The following is a 21974-nucleotide window of genomic DNA, read 5'->3' on the forward strand; positions in this document are numbered from 1 at the left end:
TCTACACAGAGTCTTCCCGACAAAACTCTAAAACAATCAACAAGTGAATTCTGGAACAATATTTCTAAACTAAGAGCGTGGGGAATGGTCGGAGATGATCTATAGAAAACTAATGTCACGTTGGTTTTTATTTAGTGATGTCATTAAAAAGGTTATAAAGGAAATACTGTAACTTGAAAGTATATCCCCTTTTTCTGTGTCACGTTCCTGACCTATTTATGTTAGTTTTTGTGTGTTAGTTGGTCAGGACGTGAGGTTGGGTGGGCATTCTATGTTATCTGTTTCTATGTTGGTTTTGGTTTGCCTGGTATGGCTCTTGATTAGAGGCAGGTGGTTTGCGTTTGCCTCTAATTAAGAGTCATATTTAGGTAGGGCATTCTCACTGTTTGTTTGTGGGTGATTGTCTCCTGTGTTTGTATGTATGTTCGTACCACATAGGACTGTAGCGTTTGTTTGTTTCGTTTTCGTTTCGATGTCGTCTGTTTCCTGTACGTGAGTTTATGTTTAGTTATGTAGGTTTATGTTCAGGTTTCGTCGACGTCGTTTTTCTTGTTTTGTAGTTTGAAAGTGTTTTGTTTCGTTTCGTGTTTGCCATCATCGTTATTAAATAAAAGATGGCTTATTTCCCAAAGCCTGCGTTTTGGTCAGAAGATCTTTCTCTCCTCACCTCGTCCGAGGATGAGGAGAGCGTCAACCATTACAGAATCACCCACCACGCTAAGACCAAGCGGCCAGGGAATAAACGGAGTAAGGGACAGAAGAAGGAGCAATGGACATGGGAGGATTTATTGGATGGAAAAGGTGTCTACACATGGGAGGAGATCCTAGCTGGTAGAGATCGCCTCCCATGGGAACAGCTGGAGGCACTGAGGAGAGCGGAGGCTACCGGAGAGAGGAACCGGAGCTATGAGGGAACGCGTCTGGCACGGAAGCCAAAAAAGCCCGTAAGTAATTCCCAAAAATTTCTTGGGGGGGGGCTAGGAGGTAGTGGGTCAAGGGCAGGTAGGAGACCTGCGCCCACTTCCCAGGCTTACCGTGGAGAGCGGGAGTACGGGCAGGCGCCGTGTTACGCAGTAGAGCGCACGGTGTCTCCTGTACGAGTGCATAGCCCAGTGCGGGTTATTCCACCTCCCCGCACTGGTAGGGCTAGATTGAGTATTGAGCCAGGTGTCATGAGGCCGGCTCAACGCGTCTGGTCTCCAGTGCGTCTCCTCGGGCCGGCATACATGGCACCTGCCTTACGCATGGTTTCCCCGGTTCGCCTACATAGCCCGGTGCGGGTTATTCCACCTCCCCGCACTGGTCGGGCAACCGGGAGTATTCAACCAGGTAAGGTTGGGCAAGCTCAATGCTCAAGAGAGCCAGTACGCCTCCACGGTCCGGTATTTCCGGCACCACCTCCCCGCCCCAGCCTAGTACCTACAGTGTATACACTACGCACTAGGCTACCAGTGCGTATCCTGAGCCCTGTTCCTCCTCCACGCACTCTACCTGTAGTGCGTGTATCTAGCCCGGTGCCTCCAGTTCCGGGCCCACGCACTAAGCTACCAGTGCGTCTCCAGAGCCCTGTACAAACTGTATCTTCTCCCCCTACTAATCCTGATGTGCTTGTCCTCAGCCCGGCGTCACCAGTGCCGGTACCACGCATCAGGGATAGAGTAGGCTTTGAGAATACAGTGTGCCCTGTCCCTGCTCCCCGCACTAGTAGGAAGGTGCTTGTCATTAGCACGGTGCCTCCAGTTCCGGCACCACGCACCAGGTCTACAGTGTACCGTATCCGGCCAGAGCCATCAGTCTCCCCAGCGCCATCTGAGCCATCCGTCTCCCCAGCGCCATCTGAGCCATCCGTCTCCCCAGCGCCATCTGAGCCATCCGTCTCCCCAGCGCCATCTGAGCCATCCGTCTCCCCAGCGCCATCTGAGCCATCCGTCTCCCCAGCGCCATCTGAGCCATCCGTCTCCCCAGCGCCATCTGAGCCATCCGTCTGCCAGGAGCCTGCAAAGCCGCCCGTCTGCCATGAGCCTGCAAAGCCGCCCGTCTGCCATGAGCCTACAGAGCCGTCAGCCAGACAGGAGCCGCTAGAGCCGTCAGCCAGACAGGAGCCGCTAGAGCCGTCAGCCAGACAGGATCCGCCAGAGCCGCCAACCAGACAGGATCCGCCAGAGCCGCCAACCAGACAGGATCTGCCAGAGCCGCCAACCAGACAGGATCTGCCAGAGCCGCCAACCAGACAGGATCTGCCAGAGCCGCCAACCAGACAGGATCTGCCAGAGCCGCAAACCAGACAGGATCTGCCAGAGCCGCCAGCGAGCCATGAGCAGCCAGAGCCGTCAGAGCGCCATGAGCAGCCAGAGCCGTCAGAGCGCCATGAGCAGCCAGAGCCGTCAGAGCGCCATGAGCAGCCAGAGCCGTCAGAGCGCCATGAGCGTCGAGAGCCGTCAGCCTGCCATGAGCGTCGAGAGCCGTCAGCCTGCCATGAGCGTCGAGAGCCGTCAGCCTGCCATGAGCGTCGAGAGCCGTCAGCCTGCCATGAGCGTCGAGAGCCGTCAGCCTGCCATGCACGTCGAGAGCCGTCAGCCTGCCATGAGCGTCGAGAGCCGTCAGCCTGCCATGAGCGTCGAGAGCCGTCAGCCTGCCATGAGCGTCGAGAGTCGTCAGTCAGCCATGAGCTGCCATTCAGCCTGAAAAGGCTAGATACCCAGAACTGCCCATCAGTCCAGAGCTGTCTCTCTGTCCGGAGCTGCCTTTCAGTCCGGAGTTGCCCCTCTATCCTGATCTCCCTCTCTATCTTTATCTACCTCTATATTCTTATCTATCCCTCTGTCTTGGTTTATCTCTCTGTCCCGGTGTTGTCATTATTAGATATGTTATTAAGAGGATTTTGTGGGGGAAGAAAGAGGGTGGACATTCTTGGAGGGAGGAGGCTAGGATGGATTATGGTGGGGTGGGAACCGCGCCCGGAGCCTGAGCCACCACCGTGGTTAGATGCCCACCCAGACCCTCCCCTAGACTTTGTGCTGGTGCGTCCGGAGTTCGCACCTTGTGGGGGGGGGTACTGTCACGTTCCTGACCTATTTATGTTAGTTTTTGTGTGTTAGTTGGTCAGGACGTGAGGTTGGGTGGGCATTCTATGTTATCTGTTTCTATGTTGGTTTTGGTTTGCCTGGTATGGCTCTTGATTAGAGGCAGGTGGTTTGCGTTTGCCTCTAATTAAGAGTCATATTTAGGTAGGGCATTCTCACTGTTTGTTTGTGGGTGATTGTCTCCTGTGTTTGTATGTATGTTCGTACCACATAGGACTGTAGCGTTTGTTTGTTTCGTTTTCGTTTCGATGTCGTCTGTTTCCTGTACGTGAGTTTATGTTTAGTTATGTAGGTTTATGTTCAGGTTTCGTCGACGTCGTTTTTCTTGTTTTGTAGTTTGAAAGTGTTTTGTTTCGTTTCGTGTTTGCCATCATCGTTATTAAATAAAAGATGGCTTATTTCCCAAAGCCTGCGTTTTGGTCAGAAGATCTTTCTCTCCTCACCTCGTCCGAGGATGAGGAGAGCGTCAACCATTACATTCTGTCAAGTTTCCATCCTTAACATTATATATGAAATGTGAAAAATTATAAAAGTATTTTTGTTAAGAAAGGAATGTGATTTTAGGAGCCATGATAGAATCTATCTTCTATAAACTGTGCACAGTAAGTAGCCACGCACCCGAGTGAGGTCAGAGAGCGTGTCAGGCTGATGGAACCTTCCTCTTCGGCCAGAGTGCATAAAAGGCTTGGTAGAAGAGATTAACATTGACCAGAAAGACGTGAGGCGGTAGCTACACGTTTGAAATGGTTGTAACTTTGAATCTCAACATGAGGTGAAGAAGATAAACTAACCTCCCAGACTAGACCAGAACATCACCAGGCTGCAGCTGCGCGTTTAAAGTGGTTCAAACTCTGACTATCGACACAAGGTGGAGAGAGGAGAAAAGTCCCCTCTCGGCGACAGTCACTGGTACGACTGACCTGCTGTTCTAAGTCAAATATCTAGATAATCGAATCTAAGTGGCACCATCCTACTACTCTTCAAATCATCATACTGTACTGCTCTTCTCAAATCATTGTAGCTTACTACGCTCATCACCAATGGGAACCGTCGACACGGCTGGCTAGCTATCTTCCAGAGTGAACAACAGTAGAAGACGGGAAAGGGGATATGCCTTTCGGACACTCAGAGCCATACACGCTTGCCGCTGAAAGGCCAACAACCTTCCTAAGGAGGGCTGGTTGCGACAGAGATGAATGTTGAACAAAGGCCTTCACACGTAACGTTAAATGCATTCATGATTTATTACTTCAAATGGGAGGCGGTTCATGTGCAGGGTATATGATTACTGTGAGAATAGTTAAAAAATGTATCAACGATAAGTGACGCTTTTTCTCTCCCCGCAATCCCCCCGCCCCCCTGTGTAACAAGCCGCCATATGTTGTCAGTCCGTTAGGGACCTTTTTCTCATGTATTAAGTGTATGTTTATTCTGTGTTATTATTTAGTTAGCTAGTAAATAAATAATAGCACAAATGTGTATAGTAATGAATCATGAGTAAGACTGGGGTTTTAGCAGATGCACGAGGTTATGACTGTTCAGAATGATGATATGATATGAGGTTATGATTTAATACGTTGACAGTTTTATGGATGTGATAGGTAAAGTCCTGTAGATTAATTCGGGAGATGGTAACTCTTTAAACAACCGCTTCGTGGTGCCCCAAATTCCTAATTAGTTAATTGTTATATTATTAATTTAATCAGGTAATAATTAAGCATAGTTAGTTGATTCGATAAATAACAGATTCGATAATAACAAAATCAGATTAATGAAAGTAAAGTCACAACAATCTTCAAGGCTGATAAGGTAAGGAAATGCATGTATTATTCTCATAAATGTAGCCCATACATTCATTCTTTGAAACTAACTAGATACTTCATGCCTTTAAACTAGTAGCTAGCTCATCTTAATCAAGTGTTGTTCCTTCTCTCTTTCTAGAATGAGTCAGTTACAAGGCAAAAATACAGATATGAAGCCTTCAATCAAATTAAGGACAGAGAAATATGTGTGCACCAGACAGGTCAATTCGTCTTGCATGCATGGCTTTTTTGGTTATTAAGGTTGGGCTATGGATAATTATCCTGCCACCAGCACGTGAAGTCCGCCAGAATACTTGGAAGTATTCTATTTCTATTTCTAATGAAAATGAGTGACTGACAAGTGGACCAACATAACACAATATTAAGTCATAAGGGGTGAGGCATTGGGTGCGGATACGGTGGGAACATGTGAATCTGAGCAAGTGTGATGTCATTCATGTTTGTGGATATGTATGTAAATGTTAAGTTGTCTATTGTTTTTGTCAATGTATGTTTTTGTTTGTCAAAAAAAACTAAAACTAAAATAATATTACAAAAAAAGTATACTGAACAAAAATATAAACGCAACATGTAAAGTGTTGGTCCAACGTTTCATGAGGTGAAATAAAAGATCACAAAAATGTTCCATACACACAGAAATATTATTTCTCTTAAATTTTGTGCACTAATTTGTTTACATTATTGTTAGGGAGCATTTCTCCCTAATCTGGATAATCCATCCACTTGACAGGTGTAGCATTTCAAGAAGCTGATTAAACAGTATTATCATTAAACTGGTGCACCTTGTGCTGGGGACAGTAAAAGGCAACTCTGTGAAGTTTTGGCACACAACAAAATGCCACAGATGTCGCAAGTTTTGAAGGAGGGTGCAATTGACACGCTAATCTTAGGAATGTCCACCAGAGTTGTTGCCAGAGATTTTAATGATCATTTCCAACATTGTTTCAGAGAATTTGTCAGTACGTACAATCAGCCTCACAACCACAGACCATGTGTAACCACGCCAAAACCGAACCTACACATCCGGTTTCTTCACTCACATCTGAGATCAGCCACCTGGACAGCTGATGAAACTGGGGGTTATTTCTGTCTGTAATAAAGCCCCTTTTCGGGGCGAAAAAATCCTTCTGATTGGCTGGGCCTGGCTCCCCAGTGGGTGGGCCTATGTCTGCGCCACCTGCCCAGTCATGTGAAATCCATAGATTAGGTCCTAATGAATTTAGTTAAATTGACTGATTACCGTATATGAATTGTAACTCAGAAAAATCCTTGATATTGTTGCATGTTGCGTTTCTATTTTAGTTCAGGATAAAATGCTCTGCTTTCCTACAGATTGCTCAGGACTTCTACATTTTAAACCCATTTTAACTGGATCGTGGTCTTCAAGGACAAAACTTTGCTTCGCCAGCCCAGAGAGAAGCAGGACCAAGATCTTCTCTCTGAAATGCAGGTATAGTTTGAAATGACCCTGCTGGTGGGGTCTCAGATGCTCATTTATTTATAGCCTGAAACAATTAAGTTATTCACTAAACATTCTTCTCTCCAGATACACAAGGTGACATTGCTTTAAGACTTCTGCCAGTGGTCCTCCCAACACCAGTCTACAAAATAGGCAGTAAGATATTCCTACCCAGCTTCAATGAGACCAGACAGTCCTTCATTGACTTGCAGCCTGTAAGTTTTAATAGTGGATAGGCATTGGGAGATTGATGGGTAAATTAGATGGCATTTTGTAAACCTTGAATGAAAGGAACAACATTCCAAAATCTGTTACGCATAACAGAACACTCCAAGACATAAGCTAGGTTTCCATCAAATTTGTGACAGATTTTAATGAAAATATTTTTAAATCTGCATAAAATAATATGTGCGTTTCCAGCATACAGACTGTTTGTATATAAAAGGCTGTGCGTGATGACGTTTGCACATACAAATAACCTTCGCAGTTAAATTCTCATGTACTGGAAAAATGTAAAATTAGTTAAAACGCATGTTCAACTCTACTGAAAGTTTTGTCACAAACTGTTGCGTTATATACAGTGTCTCTGCGGATCCTTAAAATGACTTAAATGAATTTATCTAAATTAAAGGCCTTAATTAATAAAAATCTTACATTTTCCACAACACATTTTTCAAAGGTCTTAAAAAAAGTAGACTGGTAGATGGACTACTTTTTATAACGTTCCGATTTACTTCAATGGAAGGAACGCATTTAAGCTTGAGTCACGCACAGAGCGGAACCACACTTAGTAACTTTCCCGCAGCTGTCAGAAGTCAGCGAGACACTCCTGACTGTTGGCTGCTTTTCTGCTGGTACGTTCGTCTGTTAGCTAGCAAATATTGGCTATGGTGAAGTAGTAACGAAGGTAGACTCTAAACTACGCTAGACAGTTAATGTTTGTCTGCAGCTACCATCGGAAAGTGCAAATTCAAAGAGAATTGGTTGGAGAACAGCAACTTCACTTTGTGGTTGAAATCACTTGGCACTATGGGAATTAAAGCTGTAGAATCCCATATGCAGTGTGAAAAACACCAAACCGCTGTGAAAAGCCGCCAACGCCCGGAATTTCTCAGTTCTGTTCAGTCGTCTCCGCCACAGTACCACAGACAACAGTCCCATTTACAGCCAGACACATTAGCACTCAAACAACCTTGTTGCAGGGAACAGCAGGATCACGCAATCTCCCGAACAACGTTTGGCTCTACGCCCACACTAAAAGCAGTGGTGCTATGGAGTCTAAACTCCGTGGCGAGGCATCAGTCTTATATTGCCAATGGGGAATTTGGAGAGGTCATTCAGACGATGTTCCCCGACGAAAGCCTCAACCAAAGGACAAAAAGTTAAAAACTGGACCTGCATGTATGCTATTGGTAGGGAGATTCCATTCAGTCAAGGTACCTGGGGTCACAGTTCATGGGGCATGCAACAGCTCGGGATTTACTACATTTCAAAGTAAATAATCAATCAACTGATTTAATTATTGTTAATGTTATTTATATTATTTATTAGCAAATGTTAGTTGATGTCACAGTTGCGTTCACAATGTTTTGCTTATTAGCTAATTAAGAGCACACCTGGACCAGGAGAAGAGGAAGAATGAAAGTGCTCTGCAAGGTTAGAAGAGGAAGGCTGCAGAGGACCACATAGCTTTTTTTAAGTAACCTTTATTTAACTAGGCAAGTCAATTAAGAACAAATTCTCATTTTCAATGACAGCCTACCAGGGAACAGTGGGTTAACAGCCTTGTTCAGGGGAAGAACAACAACAGATTTTTACCTTGTCAGCTTGCGGATTCGATCCAGCAACCTTTCAGTTACCTTTCCAACACTCTAACCACTAGGCTACCTGCCACCCCAAAGATGACATGGAAAAAAATAACTCTGCTGAAGGTATCTGACAGCCTGGAGAAGAATGCGGACAAATTTGCAGAGCAAGCAGAGGGCAAATCTGGCACCTTGATGGATCAGCTCATCACCAAGTCCAACACTCTCAGGAGGAGATAATGTGTGAATTAGGCAGAGTTGGAGAGTAAGGTCACAGAACTAAGACACATGCCACGATAATAGAGAGAAAGAAGAGAGAAAGAGGAGAGCAAGTCAGTGAGGCCCTATGGTTTCCCCCTTCATTTTGAGTGTTGTTGAAATTAGAGTTGTCCCAGGACTGGTCAGTAGTGGATTGGCACCAGCAATTGTTTATGTTTGTTTTATATGCAGCTAACATTGCACTGTTGGTTATAGTGTAACACGGTACATTAAATGTTTCCATGTTAATAAACACATGTGGACATAATGTCCCTAACCTTAAGTAATTGATGTCCTTCAGTACTTTTTGCAGAGTTTTTTTTTGTCACGAAATTGGTCTGCCATCTCCAAAGTACACTCAAAAAGGCAATAGTTCTGAACTGGACTTGATTTCATTTTTGTTTTAATTATTAACATTTTGTTAATTATCTTTTAAACTTCCATTGGTTAATCTATTGCTCAGTAATCACTTGGCTCATGTAAATAATTCTGTAGTTGTCCCTTTAAACATCCGAAGATGTTTAAATTGTTCTCTCAAGTAAATGTTGTAGTTATATAAAAAATCATAAAAAGATTCAACACAAAAAACACAACAAAGCGCATATGCAAAGCCATAATTCTGTCACTCAAACACGTATTCCAGTGTCTGCCTGCCAGCTGAAAATCTATTCACATTAGATTTATTAACTACAACAAAGTAAGACATTTTTATTTTATTTATTTCCAGGTGAAGCTGGTTGAGAGAATGCCAAGAGTGTGCAAAGCTGTCATCAAGGCAAAGGGTGGCTACTTTGAAGAATCTCAAATCTATTTTGATTTGTTTAACACTTTTTTGGTTACATGATTCTTTCTATATGTGATATTTCATAGTTTTGATGTCTTCACTATTATACTACAATGTAGAAAATAGTAAAAATAAAGAAAAACCCTGGAATGAGTAGGTGTGTCCAAACTTTTGATTGATACTGTATGTACATAGCTTCCTCAATTACATCATACCCTGTACATCGACTTGGTATTGGTACTCCCTGTATATACTATAGCTATGTTATTTTGACTCGTTATTGTTACTCTTTATTCATTTTGTATTTATTCCTCGTGTCACTATTTCAATGTTATTGTTTTTTATATTGAACTCTGCATTAGACCCAAGCCACCTCCTGTACCCAGACTTGGAACTACTCCCCTCTGGGTGCAGGTATAGGGCACCCCTCGGCAGGAAAAACACAACTAGACAATCATTTGTGCCAGGTGTGAAATCCCTCCTAAATAGCTCGGGCTAATGTTCCTATCGACTCAGTAAGGCCAGCAGGCTAGTCTTTTTTTAAAATGTTTTATTGGTATGTAACTGTTATGAAAGTTATATTGTCCATTTTGTTTTGTATTTAAACGCCACTTTAAGCGTGTACATGACACTGCAACAAAATTTCCCCATGGGGCAATAAAGTCAGTAAGTAAGTATTGTTGGAAAATTACCTGTAAGTAAGCATTTCAGTGTGAGTTTACAAAGCATGTGACAAATAACATTTGATTTGATTTGCTCCTTTGAGACCCCTCTTTCAAAGTCACTGATATCTCTTCTTCTGGCCATGGTAGCCAAAATAATGGCCAACTGGGAATTTTTATACATGACAATAAGCAAGATGGGATGTTAATTGCTTAATTAACTCAGGAACCACACCTGTGTGGAAGCAGCTGCTTTCAACATACTTTGTATCCCTCATTTACACAAGTATTTGCTTTATTTTGGCAGTTACGCGTATGTATGAAAATACCCTCAAATAAAAGGTGACATTCTGTACTTAAATCCAAAATGCTGGAGTATAGAGCCATGTTTAAAATATGTAGCTTCACTGTCCAAATAAATCTGGAGGAGAGTATGTGTGTCTCAATTAACACACAATTGAACTGTGGCTATTACTAAATAGAGGGCATTTCATTTTAACCGAATGCTGAGCAACACTGAATAAGAATGAACAAAACAGCTCATCCATTCATCATGTGGCTGTGCTATTCATTTAGTCATCTTGGCCCCGGAGTACTTTACTGTTCGAGGAACCCTACTCGCATTACATCAACTGTTCTGTTTATATACTCTGGGGAAAGTCACTAGTGACATACTTAATTTATGATGCCTGAGAAGCCGGTGTTTGGAGGATATATTGGCACGGGTGTTGTTAGGCCTGAGATGAAGTCGAGGGCCGCCAAACCGTGCCAATATATCCTCCAAACACCGCCTTTGAGGGCATTATCATTTTGTTACAACGGGTTACCAACATATTCAAATAATGGTTGACAGATGTTCATTAAAAACGTTATTTTTATGAATTAATTCATACTATTTCATCCTTCCACAAGATATAATCCCGAAACAAATCTAGGTTTGCTACCCAAGCCGGCTGGTTGTTCGTTCTATTTGTTCGGTTGCCAGAGACGCGACCCAGTCGTTCAGTCTTTTTGTTCTGTATCTATTGACACGACTCAGTTGTTCATTCTAAATGTTTCATTGCCATTCTGGCTGGCAACTTTCTTTTCCTTGCTAGCCAAATACGGCTAACTTAGTCACGTCAAACAGTGCAGACAGAATAACAACAGTAGCTGCATTTGTTTTCTAGTGACATTTATTTGGATACATCCATAACAATGAGCTAACGAGACACAATTTCGCCTGGTATAGAGAATGTGCTCTCTCATTAGGACAGTGTTGTTCAGAGGAGCTAGCCAACAACACAGATAACACAATAAATTCAAACTGACGCCGGAAGGACTGCAAACTAGCTGCACAAGTTTCGTTTGACACTTTTTCAATTTACATTTCTTTGTATATATCCATAAAAATGATGCCAGCTGATTCATGATTTCGACTGGCTGAGAAACACTGCCTGCTTCTCTGTCTCATCCCGACATCCGACTCCTACACGTGCATTACAATGGGACACTTGGAGATCGAATTTGAATATTGAAACAATGTGACAAATGTCGGAGAGCCAGACAACAAAGTTTATACAAATCTGCGCTGTTGAAAACGAAATGTTATTCTGAAAGAAATGTGAGATAATGTCTCGATGCATTTTATAGTGGAGATCAAGTTTATAACTTGATCTCAACCTGACTGGGCTGATGAAACAGTGGATTGCGCAGTCAGATTGACAAAGTAAATAAGCATTTTAACGTCATAGATTTAGCCGGTGGTAACTTGTGAAATAGACACCGGCTGGAATGCGCTTTCAACCAATCAGCATTCAGGATTAGACCCACCCGTTGTATAATGAATAATGACAACTAAGATAGGCCGATTCCAGATCATATCTGTTGTTTGCAGTACTGCAAAGGGAATAAGCATACCACTTTTGAATAAGGTGTTATAGAGAACAAGCCACATTTATAATGCTATCTAGCCTTTCAAATTTCCATAAGCATTGTTTTTAGTTTTTAGTTTTTGTTGCTCAACCTTTTCAGAACTCTGGACAGTTCCCTGCAACATTATTCTGTCTACTCTCTGGTTTACGTAAATTAGTTTGCAGAACCACCGACGGCTCTCCAAGTCAGTCAGAATCCAAAAGTCCTTATTACCTGGCATTACCATTTCAATATACACTGAGTATACAAAACATTAAGAACACCTGCTCTTTCTATGACATCGACTGACTCGGTGAGTCCAGGTGAAAGCTATGATCCCTTATTGATGTCACTTGTTAAAGCCACTTCAATCAGTGTAGATGACGGGGAGGAGACAGGTTAAAGGACTTTTAAGCCTTGAGACAAGTGAGACATGGATGTGTATGTGTGCCATTCAGAGGGTGAATGAGATAAGACAATCGAAGTGCCCTTGAACAGGGTATGGTAGTAGGTGCCATGTGCACCAGTTTGTGTCAAGAACTGCAGCGCTGCTGGATTATTCAACCTCAACAGATTCCCTTGTGTATCAAGAATGGTCCACCATGCAACTCAAGGTGTTCCTAATGTTTGGTATACTCCATGTATTCGCACAAAAGCTAGTTAAATCAAGACTTTTACCTGAAAAAACACTTGGAATCTTGGATAAAAAACTTTTCACAGTGCGGATAGGAATTCCATTCTTCTCATCCTGCATGCGCGCTATTACGTCCTCCATCTGGAAGAAATGAGAGAAGACATTATTTAAGAGAACATAGCATTATTATTGTCTGGAGGAGAGACTGAGGAAAGAGGCTGAAAAAGAGGGAGTGGTGTCTTACTGAGTTCTGAATGGCCTCTGTGACACAGATCTGGGTTGGATATTTGCAGCAGAGACACTTCTCATATCAATGTCAGTCTATGTTATTGGATTAGTGCTAATTGAGTTAATCAACTCTTACAGCAAAGTTTCTGCCTAATGTTTCCCCATCTTAAGTGTCTTAAAACAAACAGGACAGAACCAAATGTCACAAAAACGGTGATGAATAAAATCACACCTTTGAGCTAAAACCTAAAAGAAATGTGACATCAAAAGAAAGTGTATTTGCCGCGTGCGCCCCGAATACAACAGGTGTAGACCTTACAGTGAAATAATTACTTACAGGCTCTAACCAACAGTGCAATTTGTAAGTAAAAAAAAAAAAGGTATTAGATGAGTAAAGAAATAAAAACAGTTAAAAAAGACAGTGGAAAATAACAGTTGCGAGGCTATATAGAGCACCGGTTAGTCGAGCTGATTGAGGTAGTATGTACATGTAGGCATGGTTAATGTGACTATGCATATATGATAAACAGAGAGTAGCAGTAGCGTAAAAGAGGGGTTGGCGGGTGGTGGGTGGCGGGACACAATGCAGATAGTCCGGGTAGCCAATAGTCCGGTTGTGTCACGCCCTGGCCTTAGTTATCTTTGTTTTCTTTATTATTTTAGTTAGGTCAGGGTGTGACATGGGGGATGTATGTGTTTTGTATTGTCTAGGGGTTTTGTATGTTTATGGGGCAGTGTCTAGTATAGGTGTTTGTATGTCTATGGTTGCCTAGATTGATTCTCAATTAGAGGCAGCTGTTGATCATTGTCTCTGATTGGGAACCATATTTAGGCAGCCATATTCATTGGGTATTTCGTGGGTTATTGTCTATGTCTATGTTGCATGTTAGCACATTGTTTATATAGCTTCACGTTCGTCGGTTTGTTGGTTTGTTTAGTTTGTAAAGTGTTCTTCGTTTCGTATCATTAAATGAGAAGAATGTATTCTAACCACGCTGCGCTTTGGTCCTCCTCTCTTCCACCATACGACGATCGTGACAGGTTGGTCGGGCTAATTGAGGTAGTACGTACATGAATGTATAGTTAAAGTGACAATGCATATATGATACACAGAGAGTAGTAGCAGTGTAAAAGAGGGGTTGGGGGGGGCACACAATGCAAATAGTCCAGGTAGCCATTTGATTACCTGTTCAGGAGTCTTATGGCTTGGGGGTAAAAACTGTTGAGAAACCTTTTGGTCCTAGACTTGGCACTCTGGTACCGCTTGCCATGCGGTAAAAGAGAGAACAGTCTATGACTGGGGTGGCTGGGGTCTTTGACCATTTTTATTGCCTTCCTCTGACACCGCCTGGTGTAGAGGTCCTGGATGGCAGGCAGCTTAACCCCAGTGATGTACTGGGCCGTGCGCACTACCCTCTGTAGTGCCTTGCAGTCGGAGGCCAAGCAGTTGCCGTACCAGAAAGTGATGCAACCAATCAGGATGCTCTCGATGATGCATCTGTTGAACCTTTTGAGGATCTGAGGACCCATGCCAAATCTTTTTAGTTTCCTGAGGGAAAATAGTCTTTGTTGTGCCCTCTTCACGGCTGTCTTGGTGTGTTTGGACTTGACAACCTGGCTCAAAACAGACATGCCACAGAAAGACAGATCTGCATTACAACTCTCCAAGACAGGAGCACTGCTCTGCACCATGGCTCAGCTGCCCTGGCAGATGGCCCTATTTCCAGGAACAGACAGGACGGAGTGGAGCAGAGCATGGCCCGAATTTGTCAGCCTTCACGGATGGATGCCAAGAGATATCCCAAACCAGCCCTGTGGCATGAATAAATACAGGCTAACAATGTGACACATGCACACACACTGCAAGGCCTGCTGCTCTATTTCTTCTGCATAGACTACAATGCACTGCCCATATACTGTATCATATTGGATAGTAATTGGGAACCATTAAGGTTTATTGGTTAGTGTTGGTTACAAAAGCTCATTGTCTATCCTCGTAGAATGCATTTTGCTAATTTGACGGGCTTCCCTGTGCCTCATCAACTTTCCCCCTAAGTCTGTACAGTATCTTGACAACTACACTCTGTAAAGATTTTCTCCTGGCAGCTCTGGAAGGGATTGTGTAGGCAACATAACCATAAAACTGTTTTCTATGGTAACTTGCAAAAATGCTGTGGCTGTACTCTTAGCCTGAGTACCTGAAGTTGCCATGTAAGTCTCAGTTACCTAAGCACTGGGTCTTTGTACCATAGAGTCTTAAATAGAGGTACTTACTGCAAAATGCTGTTCAATCATCAGATATGTTGTATTTCATTTAAGATCTTAAGTGAAGGTCAGGATTTTATATTTTAGTTCTAATCGACTATTGTGATGTCCTAAGAATTTGCTGACGAGAACACATAATTGCAAATGCTAGATACTGTACCATAGCAATTTAGGATGTACCAATGTATCAACTGAAATATATTTAATATGGAACAGTGGAGAGCAGACTCCACTGTAATCAATAATAATCAACTATAGATAAGTAAACATACAAGGCCTAAAAATCAATTAAATATTTGTAGAAAATGGGACCAGCATCTTACAAAAAGAGTTTGCCCTATTTCAAGTACACTGAAGCCAAAACCTATGGAGTAATTGCTTTGTAATGGACTGATAGAACACGGACATAGAACATAAAGAGCTGTAGGCAGAGTATGGGGTTACAGAGATGCCTATCTAACATGAGATCAGATTTATAAATATGTATGTCCTCCCCACTTAACAGGTGAAATTGGTGCCAGACAGAGGATTGAGAGCAGTGCTGGACAGCTCTCATCAGATCATTTTGAGTAGTCGAACAAAGCACTGTCACTATGACAAACAGATATCCTTAGGTCAAAGACAGCCACTTCCAGTATTCACATTGCCAATAGATCAGCCATAGCTAAATGACAGCTGGCAGATTGACATCACATTGGCTGACACTTTTTAGAACTTAGTTACGTAATTCACTGAGCTAACCAGCAGGATAACAGTGATGATCGATACTTAACACTGTCTCTCCCTCCCACTCAGTGTAAAACGCCATCAGCCTGAATATTTTGAATTTAAGATATTCATGCGTGTACATGTCATGAAGAAGAAGTGTTTGTCTCTTAGACAGACTATAACTAGATCCTGCTGCCTTTCTACAGCAGAGGGTATGTTTTCTGAACAGTGATTTATTAAATATTGTAACGTCTGCTTCCAACTCACACTCTCAAACACCTAGATCCCCTGAACGCAGCTCACTCTCCAGATCCCAATCACCTGAACTCTAATAACCTGTTCACACACCTATGTCATTATCACACACTATTTAGTTCAGTTCTTTGCACCCCATCACTGTGAGGTCTGATCACTCAGCTCGCTGGGCACTCACCTTCACCGTCACCTATCTGTCTGGGAAGAAAAATGTGAAGGCTGATTCCTTATCCCGTCTATTTGACCCCCCTTCCTCTAAGCCAGCTCCTGAGCCCATGCTGTCTCCGGCTTGTGTCGTGGGACCCATACAGTGGGCAATCCAAGCAGCCGTCCAAGTGGCCCTATGCCACGACCCAGCACCCCCTGACACCCCTGCAGGCAAGACCTACGTTCCTGCATCCATCAGACCCCAACTAATGCAGGGGTGACATACCTCTCTGAGTTCTGGCCATCCCGGAATCACCCGGACCACGGAGTACTGACACGTGAGTTCTGGTGGTCATCCCTAACAGAAGACACCCGAGATTACGTTCTTTCCTGTCCCGTCTGTGCTTGGGCAAGGAGCCCTCGCCCACTACCTACCGGTAAGCTTGAGCCTTTACCTTTACCTACACCACACAGACCATTGTCCCACATCGCCATGGATTTCCTCACGGATCTGCCGGACTATTCGGGCTTCACAACTATTTTAGTTGTAGTGGACCGTTTCTCCAAGATGTGCCGACTCATCCCCCTTCCGCATCTACCTAATGCATGGAAATGGCCGAGTGCATGTTCCAACATGTGTTTAGTCTGTATGGGATCCCGAAAGACATCGTTTCAGATCGGGGACCCCAGTTCATCTCCAAGGTGTGGTGAGCCTTCCTTGACCGACTGGGGGTCTCCATCAGCCTATCCTCTGAATATCATCCCCAAACCGATGGGCAGACGGAACACCTGAATCAGGAAACAGGGAATTACCGTCGCCAACACTGCACCCACCAACCCCTTGAGTGGCGTCACTATCTAGCCTGGGTCGAATACGCACAGAACTCCCTGGTGCAAACCTCACTCCATCTCACTCCTTTTCAATGTGTGTCCTCGGATACCCCCCGCGTTCCCATGGGAGACAGAGCCCGGAACTGTGCCTGCCGTCGATGAGTGGTTTCGACGGAACGAGCATGTTTTGGAGACCACACATCTGTACCTCCATCAAGTTTCCCTCTCCCAGAAACGGTTCGCTGACCGGAGTCGCCGACCTACTCCACTCTTCCACCCTGGGCAATGTGTGTGGCTCTCTACCCGGGACATCCGGCTTCGTGACACCTGCAAAAAGTTCAGTCCTCGGTTCATTGGTCCCTTCAAAATAACACTGCATCAATCCTGTCACCTACCGTCTCCAGTTGGCCCGCCATTACCGGATCTCCTCATCCTTCTCAAGCCTGTGAGGTACAGCCCTCCATCCTCCTGTGGTGCACCCCTCCATTTGACGTCAGCGGTGCACCGGCTTATTCTGTCCAAGCCCCCCTTGACTTCAAGCGCCTGGATGGTCGCATCCACTACCTGGTGGATTGGGAGGGGTACAGACCTGAAGAACGGTCCCTGCCCAGGACATCCTTGACCCAGCCATGATACTTGCTTTCCACCGTAACCGTCCTGACCACCCAGCTCCACACCCCCGGGGGAGGCCCCATGCCCAGCTTCCTAGGCTGTCAAGAGCCGCCCATGGGGGGGGGGGGGGGGGGGTACTGTAATGTCTGCTTCCAACTCACACCCTCAAACATGTAGATCCCCTGAACGCAGCTCACTTTCCAGCCCACTTTCCAGCTCTCACTCTCAAACACCTAGATCCCCTGATTTCCTTATATCTACCTATTGCCTGATCTCCCGGACTAGCCTTTCCCTGCCTGTACTGTTGCCCTTTTGGACCCCCTGTGTATGACCTTCTGCCTGCCCCTGGACCCAGCTACCTGCCTCCTCCTGTGGTCCTTTTCAATAAACACCTGCTGCGTCCTGCGCTTGAAACCAGCTCTCTGTCTCCCCTCGTGTTCATTACAAACATGACTAAACACAAGTCTGCAAATATGGCATGACCAACAAAAGATCCAAATATAACAGAGGCATCCATGGTGCTATACCAACTACTTCGTAATGTGTCTCAGAATTTTCAGGGAGCCCCAATGAGCATTTGAGACAAAAGAACAAACGTTCACTTTTTAATGGACTACTAGACTTCTTACTCTGCTTCAGTCATCTAAGTGCTTCATACATCTATCTACTCACTTGAACTGCTTGCTACCAGGAAAAAGACAGAGAAAGTAAAGAATAATACATTCGAAGAAATATTGATCCAATTCCATTATGAATGTCTAATAAGCCGTTCAGGTCTGTTTGTGGTTTACACAGAGAATAAAGCCCTAGTGTCACGTTCCTGACCTTATTTTCCTTTGTTTTACTTTGTTTAGTTGGTCAGGACGTGAGCTGGGTGGGTAGTCTATGTTATGTGTTTCTATGTAGGGTTTAATGTGTTGCCTGATATGGTCCTCAATTAGAGGCAGGTGTTTGACGTTTCCTCTGATTGAGAACCATATTAAGGTAGGCTGTTCTCACTGTTTGTTTGTGGGTGATTGTTCCTGTGTCTGTGTCACCACACAGGACTGTTTCGTTTGTTCGTTCGTTTGGCTAGTCTTTCCTGTTCGTGCGTTCTTCGTGTCTATATGTAAGTTCTCAAGTTCAGGTCTGTCTACGTCGTTTGTTGTTTTGTAGTTTGTGTAAGAGTTTTCGTGTTTCGTGTTTCTTTAAATAAATTCCATTATGTCTGCATACAACGCTGCGTTTTGGTCCGACCCTTACTCCTCCTCCTCATCCGATGAGGAGGCATTAGACAGCCGTTACACCTAGCAGCAGGCCCACTGTAATGAAATGAACAGCCCCTCCATTATTCTCCTACTCTGTGATAGATAATTGTCCAACTGCAATGCTGAAACAAAGGTGGGTGAATGGAATTATCCAGCGGCTTATCTGAGTACACAAGCATATCGAATTTCACACAACTAGAGACCCCACAAACACTCCACACAGAGACCGACACCTTACACACTATAGAAAAGCAACATTTTGGAGTACCACACAGTACACCCCACATTATGGAGCATAAAGGCAGATGTAATGCAGATTTGAGTGGGAGTTGGTCAAGTACACTTCTTCTTCCCGTAACATTTTTAAATCATCCACTGCATTCAGAAACAGAGGATTGTTCATAATACTTTTGGCAAAATTAGTGATGTTATGATTTAGAACACAGTATTTTGACAAGCAATAGTAAACACAATGTTGAACAGTGTGATGCATTTGCGTATTGACTCATTCCAAAAACAATTCTCACCATACCTTAGGGAAGGGGTCATCAACTAGATTCAGCCGTGGGCCGATGTCTTTCTTATGCGGATGGTCAGGGGGCCGGAACATGATTACAAATCATTTGTAGACTGCAAATTGTCCGCAAGAATCCCAAACAGATATAATATTTGACTAAAACATAATAATTTCAAACCTTGCTGACATTTGTATACGGTCACAATTATCTCTCTCTATTATGCGTGGGAATACTTTGGAACATACTTTCAAATTAAAATCACTTGGAGATGATTTTCTGGTGGTTTTACAGTCTTTAATGTCCCAAAAATCTAAAACAAATTAAACAAGTAGTATTTTTTGCTCAGAAAAGCTGGGGGGCCCACGGGCTGCCAGTTGGGGGACCCTGCCTTACGGCATATAAGAAAGTCACATCTTCACTGGCAAAACAGAACATAGGCTTGTTTGTGATCCTCATTCAAATGTACAGGCCATATGAATAGATTTAAAGAATAGAGTTAAATATGAATAGATCAAATATCTGATTTGGTGGCTATAGCTAAATCCATCCAAGACTGTGCCCTTTAAAATAAACATTCAAGCTCATATAGTGTAAAATATATGGAGAAATAAATTATAAATTTACTAGCCAGTGTTATAGAGGTGTTTTAATACTTTAAGCACAGCTTTCATGATAATCATGCAATATTAGCTTGTTTGGTTTTCATAAAATTCCTTTCTATTCATCAAAGTTTAAGTGAATCTGTTCCCCACATTTTAACCAAGCAACCATTTTCTCCTCATTTTAACAGAATAATTCACTTTCAAACATATCAGGCATGAAGCTGTCCTTCTCTGAGAGAACAGTCAGACAGTGGTATGAGCTCACTGTTTTGGGAAGAGACATCATATCAAACCCCAAATTATGAATTATATAAACTCAGCAAAAAAAAAGAAACGTCCCTTTTTCAGGACCCTGTCTTTCAAAGATAATTTGTAAAAATCTAAATAACTTCACAGATCTTCATTGTAAAGGGTTTAAACACTGTTTCCCATGCTTGTTCCATGAACCATAAACAATTAATGAACATGCACCCGTGGAACGGTTGTTAAGACACTAACAGCTTACAGACGGTAGGCAATTAAGATCACAGTTATGAAAACTTAGGACATTAAAGAGGTCTTTCTACTAACTCTAAAAAACACCAAAAGAAAGATGCCCAAGGTCCCTGCTCATCTGCGTGAACATGTCTTAGGCATGCTGCAAGGAGGCATGAGGACTGCAGATGTGGCCAGGACAATAAATTGCAAGGTCCGTACTGTGAGACGCCTAAGACAGCGCTACAGGGAGACAGGACAGACAGCTGATCGTCCTCGCAGTGGCAGACCACGTGTAACAACACCTGCACAGGATCAGTACATCCCAACATCACACCTGCAGAACAGGTACAGGATGGCAACAACAACTGCCTGAGTTACACCAGGAACGCACAATCCCTCCATCAGTGCTCAGACTGTCTGCAATAGGCTGAGAGAGGCTGGACCGAGGGCTTTAGGCCTGTTGTAAGGCAAGTCCTCACCAGACATCACCGGCAACAATGTTGCCTATGGGCACAAACCCACCGTCGCTGGACCAGACAGGACTAGCAAAAAGTGCTCTTCTCTGACGAGTCGTGGTTTTGTCTCACCAGGGGTGATGGTTGGATTTGCGTTTATCATCAAAGGAATGAGCATTACACCGAGGCCTGTACTCTGGAGCTGGATCGATTTGGAGGTGGAGTGTCCGTTGTGGTCTGGGGCGGTGTGTCACAGCATCATCGGACTGAGCTTGTTGTCATTGCAGGCAATCTCAACGCTGTGTGTTACAGAGAAGACATCCTCCTCCCTCATGTGGTACGCTTCCTGCAAACTCATCCTGACAATGCCACCAGCCATGACAATGCCACCAGCCATACTGCTCGTTCTGTGCAAGATTTCCTGCAAGACAGGAATGTCAGTGTTCTGCCATGGCCAGCGAAGAGCCCTGATCTCAATCCCATTGAGCACGTCTGGTACCTGTTGGATCGGAGGTTGAGGGCTAGGGCCATTAACCCCAGAAATGTCCGGGAACTTGCAGGTGCCTTGGTGGAAGAGTGGGGTAATATCTCACAGCAAGAACTGGCAAATCTGGTGCAGTCCATGAGGAGGAGATGCACTGTAGTACTTAATGCAGCTGGTGGCCACACCAGATACTGAATGTTACTTTTGATTTTGACCCCCCCTTTGTTCAGGGACAAATTATTCCATTTCTGTAAGTCACATGTCTGTGGAACTTGTTCAGTTTATGTCTCAGTTGTTGAATTTTGTTATGTTCATACAAATATTTACACATGTTAAGTTTGCTGAAAATACACGCAGTTGACAGTGAGAGGATGTTTTTTTTGCTGAGTCTATATTTAAAAAAAATAATCAACTACTTTGATCATAATATTGTTCAAATCAAATCAAATTTGTATTGGTCACATATACATGGTTAGCAGATGTTATTGCGAGTGCAGTGAAATGCTTGTGCTTCTAGTTCCGACAGTGCAGCAATATCTAATAAGTAATGTCTAAGAATTCCACAACAAATACCTAATACACACAAATCTAAGTAAATTGGAATAAGAACATCTAAATATATGGATGAGCAATGTCAGAGCGGCATAGGCTAAGATGCAATTGATAGTATAGATTAAAGTATATACACTACCGTTCAAAAGTTTAGGGTCACTTAGAAATGTCCTTGTTTTATAAAGAAAAGCT

General features: G+C 43.6%; 1 protein-coding gene across 5 annotated transcripts in view; it reads right to left on the reverse strand.

Annotated features, from left to right (window-relative positions):
- LOC129857946 (regulator of G-protein signaling 7) overlaps positions 1 to 21974 on the reverse strand; it is a 118619-nt gene that overhangs the window by 38074 nt on the left and 58571 nt on the right. For all 5 annotated transcript variants that reach the window (XM_055926664.1, XM_055926695.1, XM_055926684.1 and 2 more), the window contains exon 3: positions 12446 to 12542. In XM_055926664.1, coding sequence (XP_055782639.1) covers positions 12446 to 12542 — 97 coding nt within the window. The remainder of the gene's footprint in view (positions 1 to 12445; positions 12543 to 21974) is intronic.

Source organism: Salvelinus fontinalis, chromosome 1 (assembly GCF_029448725.1).
Source record: "Salvelinus fontinalis isolate EN_2023a chromosome 1, ASM2944872v1, whole genome shotgun sequence".
NCBI lineage: Eukaryota > Metazoa > Chordata > Actinopteri > Salmoniformes > Salmonidae > Salvelinus > Salvelinus fontinalis.